General features: G+C 37.0%; 2 protein-coding genes across 5 annotated transcripts; one reads left to right on the forward strand and one right to left on the reverse strand.

The window, feature by feature from the left end:
• The first annotated feature begins 442 nt into the window (after nt 1–442).
• On the forward strand, nt 443–18923 carry LOC116247319 (3-methyl-2-oxobutanoate hydroxymethyltransferase 1, mitochondrial-like). 4 transcript variants are annotated; one of them, XM_031619439.2, is made up of 8 exons: nt 443–911; nt 14083–14172; nt 14679–15008; nt 15094–15239; nt 15981–16187; nt 16371–16517; nt 18266–18319; nt 18400–18923. In XM_031619439.2, exons 2-8 carry the CDS (start codon nt 14166–14168, stop codon nt 18658–18660), a joined length of 1152 nt encoding a protein of 383 aa, XP_031475299.1. In that variant the 5' UTR covers nt 443–911; nt 14083–14165; the 3' UTR covers nt 18661–18923. The 4 variants fall into 4 exon arrangements, with proteins under 4 accessions (XP_031475299.1, XP_031475298.1, XP_031475296.1 ...); XM_031619438.1 differs by lacking the exon at nt 443–911 and adding an exon at nt 4102–4229; XM_031619436.2 differs by lacking the exon at nt 443–911 and adding an exon at nt 13743–13954.
• LOC116247321 (coniferyl alcohol acyltransferase-like) lies at nt 908–3868 on the reverse strand. The gene has a single exon (XM_031619444.2). The coding sequence runs from the start codon at nt 3239–3241 to the stop codon at nt 2264–2266; it is 978 nt and encodes a 325-aa protein (XP_031475304.1). The 5' UTR covers nt 3242–3868; the 3' UTR covers nt 908–2263.
• Nucleotides 18924–22986: the final 4063 nt, after the last annotated feature.

A 22986-nucleotide genomic window follows, 5' to 3' on the forward strand; every position in this document is an offset into this window, starting at 1 on the left:
TTATAAACACTAATTTTATATAAATCATGCTTTAGTTCAATTTACTTTCATTAAAAAAATGATCTTTTCTACTATCAAAATTTTGATTTTATAAAATCCGTTAATTTTTTATTATTAAAAAATTATAAAATAAAAAATGGTTAATTTAATATATGCTTCTCATTAAATCACTTTTAAAATCATATTTATAAAGTTTTAATAAATTTTTAATGGATTTGGTTTCTGTCTCTTACTCAAATAGTTTATTTTTTACAAAATTTCATATATATATATATATATATATATATAAGAGAATTTGAACTTAGCCAGCTAACATTCAGTACCGGATGGGTAAATTTAAATTATACGAGCTAAAAAAGTGTTGCAACTGCTGCGTGTATTCTCCACAGAAATCTTTGGACATGGTTTTCAGTCTGACAGTTTTTAGCATAAAAAAAGTTAAATAACGAACGTCGGCCGCATATTTGGGGCAGGCGAAGACTCAGCCAATGTTCATCTTCACCATCGGATCTGCAATAGATCGAACAGTGCCTTTTAGACTTTTCCCCTAATTCATGCTGCCCTCCTTCCCTTCCACTTCCCCTTCCCCTGCCCGTCTCCCTTTCTTCTGCAAAAGAATACATCGCCCTTCGCTCACTGTCGCCTGGTGGAGGTCACCGGCTATCGGCTGCCGTCTTTCAACTGGTCCCAACACTGCAGACCGGTGCCGGTGATGCGAGACTGTGTTGTCCGGCGGAACAGCTGCCTAAGCATCCACTGCCCTCGTCTCAACTGGAGCCGATGCCGCATAAGCATCCACACCAATCCATCACCGTGTCCCGGTAACAGACATACTGGAGTCACCGAAGACTGAGTGTTTGTTCGCTATTCGAGCCACATCACGGCCCCCTGTATCGTTCGCGACAACCCAGGTAAGTCTCTCTGCCCTTTTTGCACATAAAAAATAATGAGAGAAACCGTGATGCGCACTTGCTGGATGTTGGTTCAGTCGCCAGAAGGTGTACCATCATTTTATAAGTCGAGAGAATTTCACTCACAAACTTTTTCTTGTGCATCCAAGCAATTGCCCTTTTATTACGATTTATGTTGTTTCCATATCAATCAGAGGTTCTATTTACCTTCTGCTCACTGAACTTCTTCAGACATAATTTTTGTGGTAGAAGATGCCAAGATGGCATAGTGTACTTATACTGGGGCACCCAATTGAAAAATTATGCATGACAAAAGAAATTTGGACTTTCTGATGCATTGCACATGGCAGCCATTCAGCATCACCACGTTAACTTTCTAGTTGGAGATTTAATAGCATTCTCTAAAAGTGATAAGAGATTGTACTTTATGATGAAATCTAAAATATAGATGCATGGTCATATATGAAAAGATTAAACTACCTTTTTCGTTAAATGGGATAACAGATCATGATAAAGATAAACGCGTTCATAGGAGAAGCTTTTTCTTTTATTAGGTGTATAATTAATACTAGAACATGCCATGTCTGTCTAATTTGAAATTACTTACATTACGACTATCTGATTGTTTTATGTGATTGTTGAACTGGTATTTGTCGTCATGTGTTTTCTATCTGAACAAAGATGTAAGTTGCTAATGCTCAATTTGTTGATTATTCATGTATACCAATGTTTAGATACTATGCTCCAGGTCTGGAATTTTTTATGTTTATTGTTGGAGTGATTTCAAGTGCAAAGGATTTCCTTGACGCAATCACAAGGGCAGCTGATATTGCAGCCAAGTAAAGCCTACTTGGTTACTTTTGGGACCGTGAGCGTCGGCATTTTCAATCTCCCAAGCCCCGGTGGAGTCATTTATCCTAATCTAGCTAGGCTATCTTAAGCTTCTGCATCTTAATTTGCTTAATGGCAATTTTGTTTCTTCTCAATCTCTTACAGCTATGCACTAATTTATCAACTCAGTAACCCATCTAAAGATTTAAAGTAAAAAACTTGTCTAAGTTTTCATGCGATGAGGACCTTGAAACCTGCAAAGTTCAGGTAGCCAATCTACTTACCTTGTATCTGTAGTTAGAGAATAACTTGTTTACCAGGTAGCCAATTTCTTGTTCTTTAGTTACTCTTAACCACCTATATCACTCAATAGTGCATCATTTAATTGCTTCTATGTATTTTATGGTACAACATGAACCTAATGTAGGAAGACCATTTTATGGGTGCAAGAACTATGTATGTATTTAGCTTTATGATGAACATGTACAATGTAGATATGCAAGATCGGTTGATTAGCCATTTCAGTTGAGGTGTTCGACACTAAGTGGGTGCAGTACATCCCCAAGCTCTGCTTCAATAGATTCCAACTGGTGCTGAAAGACGTTCATGAAGATCACCCAATCCCCATTCTCAGATGGGGTTGGTAGTGGCATAACATAGCCTACACAGCTATCATCTGGGAAGTAGATAGATCCAACAGCCGGTTTCCCCCAACCAAAGTCCAGTTTCTTCACGTGGAAAGGCCTTCCATGGGAAACTACCAAAGAGAGCCCATCTTTTCTGCCCCTACAGAATACCTTTGGCAAGACAGGGTAAGGCCTGCTGGCCTCGAACCAATCTATCAGCCCCAGAAAATATTCTTTGGTCGTTGTAGTTTCAAGAAACTCATGAATTCTGTCTGCAACCCAACTCAAAGGCCTCTTCCTCAGCTCATCCGCATCTAATTCTCCATGTGGGCAGGAAAGAACATTGCCAAAGTATCTGTCCATTGCGGCCCTTGATCCTCCATCCTGAATCAATGCTGATCTTCCATCGACGCTTATTCCCAATTTGCATGTATCCCCAGAACTGGCTGTCTTTGCTACTGCCTTCCACAGGCACCCACTCAGTGCTTCTAGTTTGCTCCTCCTGGCCCCATGGTAGCTAGCAAGAGCCTGAATCTTTTCCATGTCCTGCGCTCTCATGAGGTAAATCCGGCTAACTTGATTGCCAACTGACGGCACATGGGAAACAGCTGGCGGCAATGATGGTGGTAGAGCAACATAGGTCTCATGATCAATCAATTTGCTGGACAATCCGGGACGGCGGGGGCTAAGAAGTGAGCGCCGGAAACTCGGCATCACAGATATGGTGCCTGTTCTAGCCATCTCTGCCCATGCTTCAAGAAACATGTTGGTGGAGTATAAATCACAGATTCTGTGGTCTGTGGTGCAAGACATAACCACACCTCCGCATGTCAGCTCAGTCACCTGCTTCAAATTAAAAGTGAGATGTACCATGATGTATCAGCAATGGTGCCAAGACTCATTGAATGCATAAACGTTGTTGTTAAGATTGTTGTTCAGTTTTCATTAGTTTTCAAACTGTAAATGTGCAACAAGGCACAGCACACACACACACATATATGAGAGAATGACACTCATAGACTTACAGAGTTGGAATTTGACTTATGTAAGCAGATGGATGCTTAGAATGTTTGGTAGCGCAGAGTTGACAAGTGGATTTAGGTTCTCATTTCTCAGAATTTTCTGTTTTCTGAAAACTCAATCAAATGTACACTATTTTGTGGTTCCTTAATTAGATATGTTTTCGATCCATACATGGAATGATTTTCAGATCAGTGGTATAAAGAGAGTTCACCCTTTCCACACTAAAACCGACTGTGATGATTCTACCAGATGTATGATCACAAGTGGATTATTTTGCAATACAGAGAAACATAGTGTGTTATAAGCTATCCTGGATCAGGGTGAATCAGACTATAGACCTAACACAAAAATTGAAAAGGGAAAGCTAATTTGGAATATCAAAACAAGTAGAGAACAATCCAAATCTGCATCAGAATGCCTCATGGGGCTGATATCCACTAATATTAATAACAAATATTAGACAGATCAGGTGAACTACGAGTTTTTACCTGCAGGATCACAACTGCCCCTTCCATTGATGCAGGTGCTACTAGCTTTCCCTTCAATGATGCCCGTGGATCATGGAGATTGAGGTTGCAAAGCTTGACATCAGCATAAGCTTCAATGAATTCGATTCCACGGTGATTGCAGTGTAACTCGTTCTCCCCAACAGGATTGGTGACCATGACTCCAGCCAGTGGGTAGAACGCAGCAAGCAATTTGGACAAGGCTTTCTTCAGGGTGCTGATCATCGCAGCCAAGTCACAGTGGGGTTTTGTGTATACAAAGAAGTAGCTGGGATAAGCAGCAGGCACTGCCAAGTCTATATTTGATAAAGGAAGCCATAACTCTGGCAGTGGTATTGCTACTGTGACCAATTCTCTACTTCTTATTTGGACAGAGAAGTTACCATCACCATATTTGCTAGCCATGTCTCTGTGTGTGTGTGTGTGTGTCAGAGGGGGAGAGGGAGAGAGAGAGAGCAAAATTTGTCCGTCTTTTTTGTCTGAACTAATGGTGATCCCTAACGTCAAGCCTTACAAGTGCAACACCATGGAAAGACTGAAACAACAAATTTGTAGGGTTGAAATTTGATTGAAGAACTTGTGTGTGTGTGTGTGTGTGTTTTTTTTTTGGCTGGTGGATGGATGTAGCCGCTCCAGCAACCTTTTCATTTGGGGTGAAGGTGGAGCTGGGTAGTGCGATGCTCCCTTCAACAAAAACAAGAATGCATAACTGGTTCATTTTTCATAAGGCAGGTAGTATAATAGACTTCGGCTGTGCCTTGTGTCTCTTAAGTTCTTTGACCCACATTTTTTATTGGAGGGGATGCGTGGTGCGCGTGACAGTCCTCCCTTTTTTTGTTTTTGTGGGTGCCATGACTGCCGTGAACAGTCCCTCTCTCTCTCTTTTTTTTTTATATATATTAAAGAAAAAGAATGCCGTAGTTGGAGGCTGCATCTTCTTTCTGGTGGTTTAGAGACTGCTACAGCAGTCCCTTTCTTTCTTTCTTTATATAATAGCCTCATTTAATTGCAAGTTAACGGTAAGAGATGGTCATTTTCCTCTTTCTTTTTTTATGGTATGCGAATGTGAATGCATCTGATACCCTTTTTTTTTTTTGCATTATATGTCTGTTGTTGACATGCCAACATTTAATTTTGGTATTTATTTATTTTAAGGCATGTCATAATATTCTTTTTTGCCTACATCCTGCCATCATACTATATGCATTTCACTTTTTTTTTTCATTTCTTAAGTGTAGAAATTTATTGCCTTGCCTCTATGGATGTGAGCAATGGAATGACGAATTTTTTATTACTATATTGTGATTTACGTATGTGTGGTATGAGCAATGAACATTCTGTGATAGATAAAATATTCTGTGATTCGGTATCCATATGTTATCTTTTTTTATATTCATGGTGGTCATTCAAATGTAGTTTTCATATGGATTTCGGATCAGATCTTGACTGCTCATATGTATATATAGTTATGATACAAAAATTGGTATCATAGAGGATATCATTTTTTTTACCTTGTTTAAGCGCGTATTGCCATGAATTAATATGTATGATCTGTCAATGTTTAATTTTTCTTATGGCATATAGTAACAATGTCAGGCAGTATAGTTGGATCGTATAAAAGGGATGAGATCTCCAGCCCACGAGCGTCACTGCAGTCAGCAAACAACATCAGTGAGTCTAGTGCATCATATGATACATCTCCATCCGAGCAAGTGCTTGATGGTTTTTAAAAGTGTGCAATACATTCAATGTGTGATCATATTGCGATCATGGATGATAAAATTGGTCGCATGAGGGTGAAGAATGGGATCTTTTTGACCCCAAAGAACTAAGTGAATGCAATCTTGAATTCCCTTTCAAATGATTGAGCACAATTCAAAGAAAATTGTTTGCTAAGGCATGGAAAAAATATTACGCTTCGTAGCGTGTTGATTGACATTGAATATGAGGTTGAGAGCCGAATAAGAAAGTATTTTGGTGAACCCGATTCCAAGACAATCATATGGAATACTCCATTCTTTGGAATGGAAAAATGCGACACCTGGCTTCAAGTAATGATAGGGAGGCGCAGTTGATGCGGCATAAGTGAGAATTGCAAGTGATTCTAGCATTCGAGAGAGTATTTGAGTACTGGCAAACTTTTCATGAGACTCCCCCCGTCTGTGCGTAGAGTTATATGGTCGTGCCTTAGATAAAGTTATAATTGACTAGTTGTTTGTTATTGGCCTAAGTTTGATGATTATGGCTTGTTTTTTTGTTTTGTTTTTTGTCATTAAGGATAGACTTATCTTGTTTATGGACTTGATGTGAATAAGATTCATACATTTCTAGATGTGTGACATTTATTCATTTTCGTTTGTATTATCATGATTATCTATGACTGTTATGCTTCTTTTAAATCATTATATGATATGGATGCTATCATAAGTGAGGTTCAATAAGGTTTGAACTCACTATAATTGTGTATTAAAGTTAGTGTTTACTAATTAATTACATGGTTTAGATCATTAGAATAGTGGGTGATGATTTTGAATATAGTGACATTTCAATTTCACATCTTATGAAATAAATCATGTTTATAGTCATGTGACCCTAATGAAACATAGATATGTTATCTAATAGTGAACATGCTTGGACAACACATTAAGAACATTGATCATTTTTTTCTTTTTACAAGGAGATGGCTACACCAAGTAAGACCATATTAGGCTTAGCCCACATTTAAAAACTGAATGGAGACAATTATGACATTTGACATCGAAATATCCAATTTTCCTTAGAGAAGGCTGAAGCCCTTGACGCCGTGAGCCATGTTACGACTAGACCTAAGGGGAATGGTTAGCAAGTGCCTAGAGACATGGAAACTTATAATGCATGGAAATAAGTGACATTATTGCTTGTGTCACAATGTTATGCTCAATGCAAGATGACATAATGTGTCAATATGAACATTATGAGATTGCACCTCATATATAGATAGCTCTCATAGACAAGTTTGGAGGCACTTCGACTACTAAGCTTAGAAAGTTTGCTATCAAATTTGACTCATATAGAAAGCAACATCAACACACCATGAGTCAACGTCTTAGAGAGATGGCCAACATATTAGAGAGCTCAATTTTGTTGGACATGTTTTCATAGATGAACAAAAAGTTCAGGTAGTGATAAGATCATTGCCAAATAACTGGGAACACATGAAAACTAATGACTCATAATGAGAGCATAAAGACTTTTGGTGACATTGTTAGTCATCTGGAACTAGAAAATGGGTGTCTTGAGGTTACTAAATCTAGCAATCAAACCTACATGGCTGAAAATTCCAAGAATGTTCTTTGTCGTAAGCAAAAGCTAGGATTTGGTCCAAAGAGGTTCAGGGACAACCACAGTAAGGCATAGGGCAAGAAGATGTATGATGGAAAATTGAGACGCCATGAAAAGCGTGGCAGGAAAAAGGACAAGGTAAAAATAAAATGTTTTAATTATGGTCATCTTGGTCACTTCGCGAGAGAGTGTGGTGCACCTAAGAAGGTATGTGAACCAGAAGGTTTGCCTCTCAAAGATCCAGTCTACGTATTCTTTTGTTTCTAGTTTTACCATAAGTAACGCGTGATCGTAGTGCATTTGTTGAATATCGAAAAATCTCAACTGGAGGAAGATGGTTGTTCTTGGAGAATAACACTCGTGCAGAGGTTCGTGATATATGAACCTGTCAACTGTCTCTATATAATGGGCAAAGTCTTCTGCTGCACGATGTACTACATGTTCCTGATATTCGACGAAACCTTGCTTCAGTTTTCGCTTTACTGACTTTTGGTTATAGACTTGTTTCTGAACAATTTTATTGTGATAATGTTCAAAAACTGTATGATTTGTTTTTAGTGTTCTATCTAATGATTTTTTTGTGTTGGATGCTTGTTTTAATTTCTGTTATGTGAATGGTGAATGTTTTAGTACGCATACAAATGTGAATGTGTTAACTTGGCATGCTCGCTGGGTTATATTGGACAAAAGCGAATAGTAGACTCGCACGTGAGAGATTATTGGGGTCCGTCATGAAATTTGATTTGTCTGTCTGCGAATATTGCTTTGTAGGAAAGTTGACACAAAAACCATTGGGTAAGGTAATTAGGGAAAGTGCTCCATTGCAACTAATTCATTCAGACATATGTAGCCTTATGAGTGTAACTAGTGGCATGGTGCGTCATATTTTATTACATTTATTGATGACCACTCTCCATATGAATATGTATATCTTATCTCTCATAAATCTAAAGTGCTGGATTGTTTCAGATGCTTTATGAATTTGGTAGAGAATCAACTTGATCAAAGAATCAAAGCTATTAGAACAGACCGAGGTAGAGAATATTTGTAGAATGGTTTAAGGAACTATGTGATGAGAAAGGAATAGATAGACAATTGACCACTCTTCGTACTCCGCAACAGAATGAAGTTGCTGAAAGGAGAAATAGCACCTTAATGGAGATGGTCAAATCTATGATGGTGCGAGCACAATTGCCTATCTCTTTTTGGGGAGATTGTTTATTGATTGCGACACATGTCCTTAATCGTGTTCCTATTAAATCTGTTTCATACATTTCTTATGAACTATGGACAAGTAGATGACTGACCTTAGCTATTTAAGACATTAGGGTCAGCAGCATATGTTCATGATTTTTCTCATCCACAAGGGAAATTAGGTCGAAGAGGGAAAAAGGTGTATGTTTATCAGATACTCAGAGCACTACAAGGGATATGTATTCATAGGAGAATACAGTTATTGGAGTATTAGTGATATAGATTCTCGAGATGCCACATTCTTAGAGAATGAATTTATTAAAAAGGTGATATAGAGAGGAATATTCAATTATATGAATTAGACAGTCCTGAACAAGTAAATAATATTGTTCATGAAACTGTGGCATAACATGAGATGCGTTGGTCACTCTTAAATAGTGGGAGTGAACATTGTATAGAACAAGATGTTAGTGTTGTTGCAATGTTTTGTTACAGTACAAGGAAGAGAATTCCAAGACGCAGATTTGACGTAGAAGGAAAAGCTATGATGGTAGCTTTTCATGACATTGACCTTCCAAAATTTGTGCGAGAAGCTCTCTATAGCCCAGGAAAAGAAAACTGAAAAAATGCCATGGATGAAGAGATAACTCCATGAACACTAATAAAGTTTGGGAACTTGTTGATCTTCCTCCAGGGAGAAGAGATATTGGGAACAAATGGATTCTCAATATAAAGAGAAATGCTCAAGGGTCTATCGAAAGATTTAAAATTTGCCTAGTTGCAGAAGGATATACAAAAAAAGAAGGCATAGACTATGATAAAAAAATTTCTCCAGTAGCCAAACTGACTTATGATCGCCTCATACTAGCTATCTTCTCAAATATGAATATGAAATTACATTATGTGGATGTGAAGACAACATTTTTTAATGAAGAATTGGATGAAAAAATTTACATGGAACAACCCAAGCGTTATTTTACCAAAAACTATAGGCATAAAGTTTGCAAGCTCAAACAATCCATTTATGGGCTTGAGCAATCATTCAGTCAATGGTAGTTGAAATTTTATGATATTATCATATCGAACAGTTTTGACATGATTGATGCAAACCATTGTGTTTATATGAAATGACAAAAGGACAAGTTTGTTATTCTCTTATTGTATGTTGATGACATATTATTAGCTAATAATGATATGGAGTTATTGAAATCAATCAACAATTGGTTGTCCATTCATTTTGAAATGAAGGACACGAGTGAAGCAATATTTATTCTAGGCATTAAAATAAAAAGATTGCTCAAAAAAACTTTTGACTCTTTCATTTCATAGGAATCGTACATAAAGAAGCTCCTAAAGCGATTCAATATGCAAAGCTGTAAACTAGTTAGTACTCCAATAGGAAAAAATGATAATCTATCAATAAAAATGTGTCCACAAACATTAGAAGAGAAAACCCAAATGTCAAAGGTTCTATATTCCAATGCAGTTGGCAGTCTTATGTACCTAAATGTGTACATCGCCAGACATGTGTATTGTGGTCAGTATGATTAGTCGATATTAGTCAAATTCTAAAAGTGCTTATTGGAAAGCGGTTAAAAAAATTATGCGGTACTTGAAAGGCACTGAAGATTTGGCTCTATGCTATCATGGTGGTAGGAGATTTGCTTATAGAAAACTATATAGATGCATATTAGGAATCAGACCTCAATGAATGAAAATCCACATCAGAATGTGTTTTGGCTAAACTATGGTGCAATATCTGAGTATAGTAAGACAAACTTGTGTAGCCCTGTCGACCATGGAAGTAGAATTTGTAGCTAGATCTATGGCAATGCAAGAAAGTGTTTGGTTGATGTGACTATTTAAACATCTTGGTATTGCGAATGCAAATGTCCCAGTAACTATTTATTGTGATAATCAAATGGTGATCACGTATGTGAAGAATCCAAAGTTTTATAGTAAAACTAAATATGTTAAGTACTGCAAGATGTTGTTCAGAAAGGAAAAATGTTGTTGCATTATAATCATATTAGTGAAATGGCAATTGATCCATTGACTAAGCTAATTACTGTTGATGTATTCAAAAACATGTAATGTCGATGGGACTTACTAGTATATAAAGGTTGAACTTTTGTGTGATAATCTTTTTTTTTTAACATGCTACATATCTATGTTAGGTTGTGCAACTAAGTGTATATTGTTTACTCACATGAACTAATCGCCTTTGGCGCTATGCAAAAAATGAGTTGACATGAGTTGAATAATACCTAGGGTCACTTACCGATAAGCGAGACGGGTTTTGTGTCTTGAGATGTCAATGAATCTGAGACATAGTACATTTGTGGGATCTTGAACATATTTATACTAAAATATCGTATTGATTGAATCAAGATGAAGTCTTAAACTAAAGATCAATAAGACGAATATGATCTTATAAAATCATGTATACATGGTAACCAGATCTGAGGGCTCAGGTTATCTTAGTTGGACTGAGAGGGATATCTTTGAGGACTCGAGTCAACCTCTAGGAAAGGTTGGACTTTTAGTGATATGTACAGCAAAATTTAATTATTTAGTTGCACACACAAATCTCACAATGGTGAGCAACTTTATCGGAATATGTGAGACATACCACATATGTTAGCACTATTTAACAAAATCTACCATATATGAGAAATGAAGGATGATCCCTGCTCTTTCATTGTGTGTGTCATAGATATTGAATTTGATATTAACATATGTATCCAATTTACTGCCTTTATGGACTCATGATTGTATTTTGCAATGGTGAATTAGTGATGCTCTTTTAGCATGTTGCTTTAAGATTACGAATGATTCGGTTTGATAGGACATATCTGGGAAAAGAACTAGTTCTGATTTAATAAGTACATGTAAGAGAAAAAGATTATTTATCATTTCACATATACTTATTATTTACTATCGTCAAAATTGAATAACCTAAAGGATCAACTAGATTCAATAGTAAATATATAGGAGTATAAGAGGCCTCATCTAACATGTTCAACATTATCATATGCAATGGAATTATGTTAAGACTTGTGAAATTGAAATATGATTTAGGGCATAGCGAGTTATGTGTATAGCTAAAGCCATAATTTTTTTTTTACAGGTTGAGCCACTAAGTTACACTAACTGGTACGCAATTGGTTATTCATAGCCATGATCGCGGGTCGCATGACCTTATCGCTAGTATGTTGTTCAAGGATAAATTTTTATTTACTCTAAGATAGAATAGATAGTTTACCCATCATGTGCGAGGGAGAATGTTGGCTTTTAGATCTAGATCCACTCATGATGGGCTGGACCCAAAATCTATATTATAACCCAAAAGGAAGTTACATAATCGTCCGATTTTGTAGACCATATTCTTGGGTGGTTACTGAGAAAGATAAGGTATAAACAAAGAGAAAAAAAAAATGGGAAGAACGGATGGTGTCGTTGCGCAGTAAGGGTTGTGGACATTAGGATTTATTCCAGAACACTGAAAAAAACTTGTTCCTGTCAAGCACAAGAGAAGCACACGAGAGAGAAACTTCATCACCTGAAACAAGGTATGCATACATTGTTGTTTTAGTTTGGCTTCCAATTTTTTATCAATATCAATGGCCAAAAATATGTTTTACCGCTTGCAAATCATGTCCACCTAGATATCAACTTACAAAGCTATTAAAACGACTTATAGCTAGTCAACTTCCAATTTTCTTTTAGCTCACCATTTGTGAAGGTGGGTTATATATCCAATTGCCAATATCCAGGTCATGATATGTGAATTAATTTGCCTCCTGACATGTTATATTCAATAACAACATCAAAGTTTATTGAAGAACATAACTTCAAAAAATAATCATCATCATTCAAACATAATTACCAAGCTCTACCTTTATGACCTATCAAGGCCTGAGGAGTAGAGAGTTCCAGCTTACTTAGTTATTTGCATAACTGATCCACAATTGGTTTTCTGTGTCAAACTGTTTCATAAAAAATTATCCAGTAGATCAAATTGATCTTCAAAAGAATTATTAAATTCATAATTGAAGCCCAGTGCTTCTTTATAATAGGTAAGTTAGGTAAGCATAGCTTATGTCATGAAGGGCATAGTATCAGGTTGTTGGACGGATGAGAGCTTGATGAACAATTCTATTCATATAGACACTACTCTTTTGGACTGCAAACAGTAGCAATGAGACATTTTAGATGACAAATGCATTAGGGCTTCGGCCCTTCTTTGATGGCTTCTGCTCACCCGAACTTGGATACACTTAGCCATTTTTAATGTGTACAGACTATTATTCTTAGCCAGTGTTATCAATATGGTATCAACGCTTATTTCATATAATACATGGCTTACAGTAGAAAATATATGTTTTTTATTTTAAATCAATTTATCATATATTAAAACCCTTAGAAGCTGATAAGCGCTACCCGTAAGAGTGGGCAATGGGCTGGGCCCCCGATAGGTAATTGGGTACCCAACTGGTGAAGGGCTGGGTTTGGACTGGTTATTTGACACTTTGGTTAGTGTGCATATATATATATATATATAGTGATTGGTAGAAACCATACCAATAAGCAATGGACGAAAACTAGACCCATTAAATATGATATTTAAAGTGTTTTTTTTTTTAATCTAACCTTACCCATATGTTCTTAATGATGGGTTGATGCAAAACATATATTAATTTGATCATTTTTTAAGTTTTAATAGTGTTTTTATAATAAGCAAAAAATGAACGGCTCTCATAGCATCAACATTTTGATAATGAAAAATCAATATTTTTCGTAAAAACAACTTGATTGTATGTCAAAATAGTTTTTGTAAATATATTAAAATGTTTGTATGTTGTTTAAAATAACTTTTTTTTGCAAAAAGTTAAAGTGTTTGGGTTTTATCCTGGACCTAAGTGTCTGATTTTTATCAATTTTTCTTACATAAATAATTCATCTCTTTACATTTTTTATTTTGTTTTTTTTTTCTCTCTTTATATACATATATATATATATATATATCATCTCTCTACATTCTTTATTATCTTCTTAAGCATATGACACTAGCAATCGGCTCACTTAAAAACTATTGGTGCATCGCCAATAACTGTCTTAAAAATTGTTCATGTGTTGCTTATTAAAAACTCTTCATGAGTTGCTTATGACACTTTTAAAAACTTTTGATATGTTGCTAAGGTTTTTGAGATATTAAAATATAAAATATTACAAATTACATTGAATTGAATACCCGGTCAACATAAAGTTGATGGTTGAATTCGACCAGGTAACTAAACGAACTGAGTTTAACTGGAGCTCGACTATGTGGTGTTTGGGCCGGCCGACCGTATTATTGACCGATAATACGCTAGTGAAATAAGTTGATAGCGCTTGCAAGAAGGGGCGCAGCAGCCAATGTGAGAGAGATAAAAGTTGGATGGATGTTTCCATGGATTCTGATGTAATTTGGAAGAGATTATTCAACTAATCGTCACCTGTAATCTTCGCGAAAGTGATCACAACCTGTACATTCTTTACGGTTCTCCCCGTCTCTCCCTTATTCAATTCATGCATATCGTATTGAAGATAATCTCAAAACTCGCAATACGATTCTCTGTTTGATGATTTATCATTTGTCATTCACACTGTCCCCCGCCATCGTTGCAGTCTTCCTTTCAGTGGATTAGGAGCATTCACCGGAAACAGGCGACTGCAGGCTCTTTCTTTCTCACCTTCAAGAAGCAACCGTGATGGCAGGTTCTCTCTCTCTCTCTTTTTCTCTCTCTCTCTCTCACACACACACACGTCCAACACAGAAAAATATCAGGGAGGGAAAAGAGGGAGGCCGCAGCTGACCATCGAGCGCCCTTCTTTGTCTCTCGGCCAAATGGAAAACGAGTAAGGAAAACGGTCGGCGACGGCCCTTCCTTGTCTCTCGACCGTATGGGAAAGGAATAAGGAAAACGGGGCCCGCCGTATGTACTCCCTCTCTCTCTCTCTCTCTCTCTCTCTCTCTCTCTGTTTGGGACTCCGGGTGAAATGCTGGTGGCGACTCTTTTCCTCCTATTTCCTGAAGAACAATGCCTCGTTTTTTTTCTTTATTTCATCCATGATTTGTTTCTTCAAAAGTTGGTGAAAGAAATTTCTGATTTTTCTTTTCTATATAATGCGCTCGGTCGTGTCTGTCCCTCATAAAACCCCACACGTCTTTTGCATGCTCCAACGCTTGTTTTTCTTCATGACTAATGGCACCTCTATGTTAGGGGTGAAGAGGTGGGCATTTTCTCTCACTACCCATTTGCGCTCTCGCCGGATCCTCCCCATGGCTGCATTGAGCATCACTCCCCACGCTTTGTGTGGGAAGAGAGAAACTATAGTGTGTGGGACTGCAAGAATGATGAGTAATGTTCCCAAGGAATCTGTCTATGGAGGTCCTAAGCCCCAAAGTCCTTGGGAGCGAATCACCCTGAAGCACCTCAATCTCATGTATCTCAAAGGGAAGCCGATCACTATGGTCACTGCTTATGATTACCCATCTGCCGTCCATCTTGATGAAGCCGGTATCGATATTTGCTTGGTTGGTGACTCTGCAGGTGTGCTCCTTAGTCTCCTTAGTTTCTGTTTCTGATTTGTAATGAATTACTGATTTTTTGTTGCCTTCTAATTTGGGGTCTGAAGCCATGGTTGTTCATGGGCACGATACCACCTTGCCAATTACTATGGAGGAGATGTTGGTTCATTGCCGGGCAGTCGCTCGAGGCGCGAAAAGGCCACTTCTTGTCGGAGATTTGCCTTTTGGAAGCTATGAAACGAGTTCTAGTCAGGTAAGCTCATAAGTCCGAGTTCTATTTTTCTTTTATACAGTCAGCTGGACCCGCACTGAGATCTGGATAGATCCTGATTGTAAGTTGGTTAAACATGTACGCTTAGGTCGTCGTTAGGCGATTGTTATAAATGAAACAACAGGGGCCTGCTATTTTCCCTCTTTCTCCAGAAACATCCTTGGGAATATGACATCAGCTGACCTTTAAATTGTTTTAGTTTCCAGTTACAGTATAATGTAATTGTGGACACTGCGCAGGCCCATCTCATTGACAATGACAACAAAGTATATAATCATCTATATTTGAGAAAGCTTGCTGGAGACTTATTTTTTTAGCATTTAAACAAGAATCAACTGAATTCATTTGAATCTCCCTGTGGTAGGTATCGGGTAGTAGTGATGTTTTTATGGAAGCACGTCACGTGAGCATGAGGTTGTGACTATTGACAATTTGACATGATGAAGATGCTTAACACGTGCTCTAACATATCAGTGTCTTAAGGCTTATAATAAATTGATCATTTGATCAAACTTTTGAGTCGAAAAGAACGACAAAATTCATTTATTTTTTGGAAATTGTTCATCTTCTCTTTTATGGGAGCTTGTGTGTGCCTGTACTATAGCGGCTAGCTGCCATGTCAAAATGAAATGAAAGAAGGGAACCTTAATAAAAGCTTAGAAGTATCGTAAGGTTAATCTTAGTATCTTCTGCTCAGGTAATTGCAATATGAATTCTGGGCAGGCTGTGGAGTCTGCAGTAAGAATGCTCAAGGAAGGAGGCATGGATGCTATCAAATTGGAAGGTGGAGCTACATCTAGGATAGCTGCTGCAAAATCCATTGTAGAGGCAGGTATAGCTGTTATGGGGCATGTTGGTCTCACCCCTCAAGCGATTAGTGTTCTTGGCGGTTTCAGGCCACAGGGTAGAAACGTGGCTAGTGCACTTCAGGTCTGTAGTTCGGTTAATTTCATTCCTTTCAGTACGATACATTTTCCTGTAGCTTTATCTACAGTTCTTCCCTATTTACCATTCCTTTGCTACTATATGATTTCCTTTGTCTTTATTGTTTTCCACTTCAAAGAGAGAGTTGAATTTTTAAGGTGTTGAATTTGTTGATTTAATGGATTACAGGTTGTAGAAACTGCACTTGCACTCCAGGATGCTGGATGTTTTGCGGTGGTTTTGGAATGTGTACCATCTCCTGTTGCTGCAGCTGCGACTTCTGCCCTGAAAATCCCAACCATAGGCATTGGCGCTGGTCCGTTCTGCAGCGGTCAGGTTATCTTGCTAACCATTGCTAGGTTACTGTACAGAAAAGTTGCTTTGTTCAGTCTCTGAACTTATTTACCTACCTGTTACAGGACTTTTAACAAAGGTTACCAATATATGAACTTTTGGGAAAGTATGCGATGGTTCTGAGCCATGGTACCTTATGGTGGTCCATAGTCTTCTTATTTGCATGGATCTAGATATCAAATACCTAACTGTACTGAAGTTTTTGCTGTAATCTGTTTACTAAGTAGGTTTACTCATCTTCAGTGCAATGTAAGAATTAAATTTTGTTATAGAGAAAAATAAGCTACTCAAATTTTGTGTGGGCGCTTAACTGGTCCAAAAAATCCTGGAGGACTCAACTTTAAGACACCAGCTTAGGACACAAATTTTACAAGATTATTTTCAAGATTAATTCTTCTTATTGAAGGCCAGGTTTTTGTGAACTGAATCTCATAGCGAATTAAGCTTCAGGGAATATAATTATATGTCATGCCTTTAGTCTCATCTACTTCAATTTCTCTGGGCTGGCATCTTGTATCAGATGTATGTCAAGAACATCTTTTTCTAGATATTGATTTTACCAGAAGTTTTATGTGGATTATTAACTCCGCATATTTCACCGAGCTGGATTTTGCCATTTAGGAAGCCCCGAGTAGCTTGCTCCTCAAGCATGAGTTTGTTAGCTTTGTCATTGGTGTAATTTAATTTGGAGCACTTGTTCTGTTTCAGGATAGCAGCTTGTATACGCTTATTTATATATTTCATGTTCTTGGGAAATGCTATTGAATCATCCTGTGCTGTAAACTTGGAAGGTGCGAGTGATTTATCCTTTGCTGATTTGTAGGACAGCAAAAATACCCCTTCTTCAGATGAATGATTTTCTTCAGGTATAGAAATTTCATATGATATAGTAAAACAAAAACTAGGTAAAACAGTCACTTTTTCACGAAAAGTTTGGAAGAACAACAGTAAGCTAGTTGATTTTTGTTTTCTTTCCTCTAGATTGAGATGGTTCTTTACGCTTGATCTATGTTGTGTATCCATTGTCACTAATGTCAGTGACATTTTGGAAAAGTCGTGATATTGCTTCCAAAAATAAGAAAACTTTTTATCCAAAAATATCAATTTCAGAATATCGCAAAAAATAAATATTGTGATAATATCTTGATATGTCTCCTTTTAAAGGAACTCCTTTTGATGTGCACTTCTAAGCATACGTTTTCTTTGTCTCTAACAATTTTAGAACACTATTTTATATCCTTACCAATATTTTTTTAAAATTTTGTAGGGAATGCATTTTATCATTTGTTATTATTTTTTATATATTTTGAAATTTTTAACTTTCTTTGATTTTCCCTAGAAAACCAAAACTTTTAAAAAGGTTGCAGTACTAAAAACCTTCTTGTAAACTTTCCATGAAGGATGTTTGTGACAATTCTTTTATCTAATAACAGGATTAACTGCTTCTATTAAAGAACCAATGAAATTCTATTTCCCTTGTCAAATATCCCACTAACACAATTAAACTTATGACTTGAAATGGCAAATTTTGTTTTCTTGAGTGAGAGGAACTACTTCTAGTTGAATTTCAGGCTTCCACCAACCACTGTCTTGCATATGTAAGGTTTCCTATGGTTAAACCTATGAAGGTCTACTGCTTTGCTGGATGGTCTGTTTCCATTATCTTTTTCATATAAATCAGTACCCAGATTACTTTCAACTTCACTTCATTGGTTTAAGTCATTTTATAGGTGCTGGTTTACCATGACCTTCTGGGCATGTTGCAACACCCACATCATGCGAAGGTTGGTACTGAGACAGATGAATGTAGAGTATGGCTCATCTACTCAAAGAATATGAAAGTTTGATTTGCCTAACCTTGCAGGTCACTCCCAAGTTCTGTAAACAATATGGACAGGTGGGAGATTCCATCAACGAAGCACTTCTGCAGTACAGAGAAGATGTGGTGAATAGGTCATTCCCAGATGCTGCTCACACGCCTTACAGAATCAGCGCAAATGAGGTTGATGCCTTCCTCGGTGAACTGGGGAAAAGAGGCCTGAATGAAGCTGCATCAGCAGCAGCAGAAGCTGCTGAGAAGGATGCAAAAGCTGGAAAACCAAGGATTGAAACTCCTGCCGACTGAACAAGATGGAGCTATTCAATTTGTAGCTCAATAATTTCCTTTGAACGGGCTTCTAGATTATGGGAATAAAATAATATGGATATCCCCCTTCTCTTATGGCAAGAATGGCTTTAAATTAATTGAGCTAGACGTGAGGAAGTTTTTAAATAATGTTAGTGGAGCGGCCAGTATATTTGGGCAGTTTAATTGGAGGTGAAGTCCTTGGCTTTGCAGATTGGTATTTGTGTACGTTCTTTTCACTAATATCGAAGCTTTTTTGCGCACATTTATGCTTTTTTTAGTTCCTTTTGGTTGTCAAGGCTTCTGCTTCCAGCATCAGATCAGAAACGGCTTCATCATATAATAGCAGACTGCAACGATCACAATTTCATTGGTAAAAATGTTCATTTAAGGGCTAATCTTTCACGCCTAACTGCAAAAGAAGGCCCATGCTCATAAGTTTTTTGACGCAGACTACTGGTTATCACAACAGGTTGTATTCACCTGCAATGATGGAATGCACAAACCACAGATGAAAATTCTATGAAACTCCTGTTATTTATACTTCGTCTCCTCATCCTCCAGCTGGTTAAGTTGTCAGGTGGTTTGTACATTTGACTGTTCCTGTGGAATGTCATGACACCGTCACCAGTGATCAGAATTCACAAAGTACCAAAATGAAGAACTGGATAAATTTAGTCACATTGGGGAAAGGTTATTTCAACCGTATCATGTTTTCCTTGGAATCAACATTCGAATGTCATGACGATGAACAAGGTGAGGAACAATGTGAATATGAAAACCGTTTTGCATGTGGCACTTTGTAGGCTCTTAATCACGTTGAGGGTTATTAAGTTTAAATTACAGCTCACTTTTTCTCGAGTTTAGATGAATTTTTTATACAAGTTTATTAGTAAGAGTAAACCAAGAACAGACTCCAATCCATGGATTTCAGCGTTATCACGATTATGAGATCCACCGATTGTCAAACCTCAGGCTAAGGGCCGAGATAGGCGGGGGTCTCCGTGAGGCGTATGATGGAGCTCCATCTGAAACCTTAAATTTACATGTTGGACCTGGGTGAACCTAGGTTAGGTCCAGTCATATGGAGCAACCCCACGAGACTAGAGTGACTGTTTCAAGGTTAATTGAAAATTTGTTAAATATGTATTTAGTACCCCATGAAAAAAAGTTTCTCCGCCTCTTTCCCTCTTCCCATAGGGTCTAGAGCTGCTTCGTAATATGAGTGGTCTTAAAGTATACCCTTTAACTTGAGTGTCCGCATGCCACCGTTTGCAGTAGCACCTAACAAAATTGAATTGAGAACATGACGACAATGTGTCACTCATGCCGACTAACCATGCTACGACCCTCGGGGCAATTGGTTTTGTGTTCAGATTTAAATGTGGACCTTACTTTTGAAGCCAAATTTTGGTCCGACTACATAAGATCTGGCATTTGTATGTGAACGAGTTGGATTTTTATCAGATCTCAGCAGGATATCAAACTGGAGTTGATATTTGATTATCAGAACCCGATCTGGATCAGGTCTCACTAGGATATCGGACTGGAATTGATGTTTGATTATCACAACCCTTAATAAATCTCGATCTGTTTTAAAAGAAAACAAATGAATACATAACTCTACAGAGTGAACCATCGGAATAAAGCAGTCGATAGGTGGTGTAAAGAAAAGAGCGGAAGGATCGTGATAACATTTGTGGGTATGAGTCTCGGATCCAAGTTGTGCATGATAAAGACCAGCCAAGCCCCATAACCAGTGGCGGAGCCAAGATTTTTCATCAGTGGGGAAGGTGATACACAACTTTGGTGTGGGCACTGCATATAAATTTAAATCATAACAATGTAAGGTTAACACATTATAATAAAATTTTTGATGGGCTGGCGTGGGCTGTGGCCCACCCCAACCAACAAGTGGTTCCGCTACTGCCCATAACTCAATCTCTATATAACTTCATGTTTTCTTGTTCATCAACTTGTATTTCTGCAACTCTGCAACATTCCGTCAGATTTTAATCAGCACCAAAGCTTCCTAAAGGTTTAGAATGAAACAAATTACTATACTGGGACTGACATAAACATCAAGTAGTAGCAATTATGGGTGACTGCTATGTGTATGAAGGGGCAATAGTGACATTTAAAAAACCATAGGTGCACAAGAGAGAGAGTGTGTGTGTGTGTCTATATATATATATATGTGTGTATATATATATATATAGAGAGAGAGAGGTAGCCTATTCTCTAAAAGCTTAAATTAGTGGTTGAGCATGAGTGGATCTAAGTTCAATTAACCTAGCCCCACGAGCTCCATAACCAATTGAAAATTTCTTAACTATGTGCTTAGTGTTCCATGCAAAAAATAAAAAAATTCGGCTCCACCCGTGATATATAGAATGGGTTAGTGTTAGACCTTTAGGTAATAGACTAGTCAAGAAAAAATTGACCAATGAGAGCAAAGAAGAGAGAGAAAAAATGTAAATTAATACTATAGGATTAAATGTTTTATATTCCTTTTTCTCCTTATACTTCCAACCGCATGTAAACCTAAACAGTATTGGATCTATCACCTTAAGTGTTTGGCATTTTAGAGTGTCATCCAAAATGGCCCTAGAGTTTGGAGAGAAAGAGATAAAGGGCTCTACAGTTAGATCTAGTGGTCTTGGAAAATCAGCAGTGGTCATTTGTGTAGGAGAGCTCACTGTGATAAGCGAAGTAGGTGGCCCAAGTTTAGCATCTCATCCAGTGGTTGGGGATGCAGATGCCTTGGATCAAACAAAAAGTCACCCAAAGAAACGCAAACAAAAAGGTACAGGACACCGTTAGTGCTTATCGGGACATGACATGTCTAAAGATCTAGTGAAGGACCTACTTTGTCTGTACCATATGTTAATTGGTTAAATTTGCGGCAATTATACATATAGAGAGAGAAAGAGAAAAAAAAAATGAACAAAAAGAAAAACATATGAATTAATGCTAAATGACAAAAAATGTCACATCATTGTTTTTTTTGTTTTCACTCAATCAGTAATATGCAAATAAATACTTTATATAAGTGTATAACACCTATCTTTTCTTTCGTCTGGTAGGTGCTAAACGTTGAAATGCTAGAGCAATAAGAAACTCTCAGTCTTTGATCTTTTTCATATATGTGGTTGAGAAAAAAACTATGAGCAAAAGGTGATGAGACATTTTTATCCTTTAGTATTATGTTACACTTTTTTCTCACTGTTTTTCTTTCAATTTTCAATTTCGAAATGATCAGATTGTTTCTTCAAGGATCGTTTGGTAGCAAAGGCACTTTGCAGGTGTTTTCTAAATGTGTTAAAAGATTGTGGCAGGTTCATAAGATGCTAGAACTATTGTTTTATGAACTTGCTCACTCCTTAGAATATATTCGTGGGATACTCAAAAAATATTGTTGTTGCCAAACTACCCATAAGGACCGTTTGACAAACAAAACAACATATAATTGTTTTATAAATATTACTCAAGAATTGAGATAGATTCATGAAATACTTTAAAAAATGTTTTAAGAATATGCTTCAATGAAATAGTTACAAACTGTTTCATTTGTCAAACATGTCTTAACTGTTTAGTATCTAAGTGCGTAGCACCTATTAAATTATCTTTCTCTCAAATATATATATATAAGGACATAGAGTTGGTAAAACCAGGCCAATTATGTAGGAGACAAAACTAGACCTATGGAAATTAATTGTTAAAATATTTTTTGAAATGTAACCCTATAGATATGATCTTAAGAGTAATTTGATGAAAAACATATATTAACTTAGTTGTTTTGTTACTTAAATAATGTTTTTGTAGTAGTCAAACAATGAATGGCTCTTATACCATCAAAATTTTGGTAGTATAAAGATCAATTTTTTTTCACAGAAATGACTTGAACTAAAGTATGATTTGTATTAAATTAATTTTTATAAACATATTAGAAGGTCCATGCTTTGTTTAAAACAGTTTTTAATATGAATTTAAGAGGTCTGGTTTTCTTCCTCCACCTAAATGGTTTGGTACGTACCAATCACTTTATATATATATATTCAGGTATGTACTCATTTTGTTATAAAAGATATTTTACTCTTGCCGTCCTCCTTGAGTGAACCCTACTAACCAGGTAGCATTTTTTGTGTCATAAATGGGTATCATTTTGGATAACGTTCTGAAACTACTAGCAAATAACATAGATAAACAGTTCCACTTGTGAAATATTTCCGCCGTTGCACTTTTGATAATCTGACGAGTGATGAGTTGTTTGGTAATTGAAAGTGACGGACTGTTCTTTGAATCTACCTCACTTAAAAACTGAGG

Source organism: Nymphaea colorata, chromosome 2 (assembly GCF_008831285.2).
Source record: "Nymphaea colorata isolate Beijing-Zhang1983 chromosome 2, ASM883128v2, whole genome shotgun sequence".
Lineage (NCBI taxonomy): Eukaryota > Viridiplantae > Streptophyta > Magnoliopsida > Nymphaeales > Nymphaeaceae > Nymphaea > Nymphaea colorata.

Bases quoted from the DNA above. Each gene is read 5' to 3' on its own strand.
- LOC116247319 (XM_031619439.2), top strand. The intron at 15,240-15,980 runs GTAAGCTCATAA...AATTCTGGGCAG, and splicing joins ATGAAACGAGTTCTAGTCAG to GCTGTGGAGTCTGCAGTAAG. The intron at 16,188-16,370 runs GTCTGTAGTTCG...AATGGATTACAG, and splicing joins ACGTGGCTAGTGCACTTCAG to GTTGTAGAAACTGCACTTGC.
- LOC116247321 (XM_031619444.2), bottom strand. From the start codon at position 3,241: ATGGTACATCTCACTTTTAATTTGAAGCAGGTGACTGAGCTGACATGC.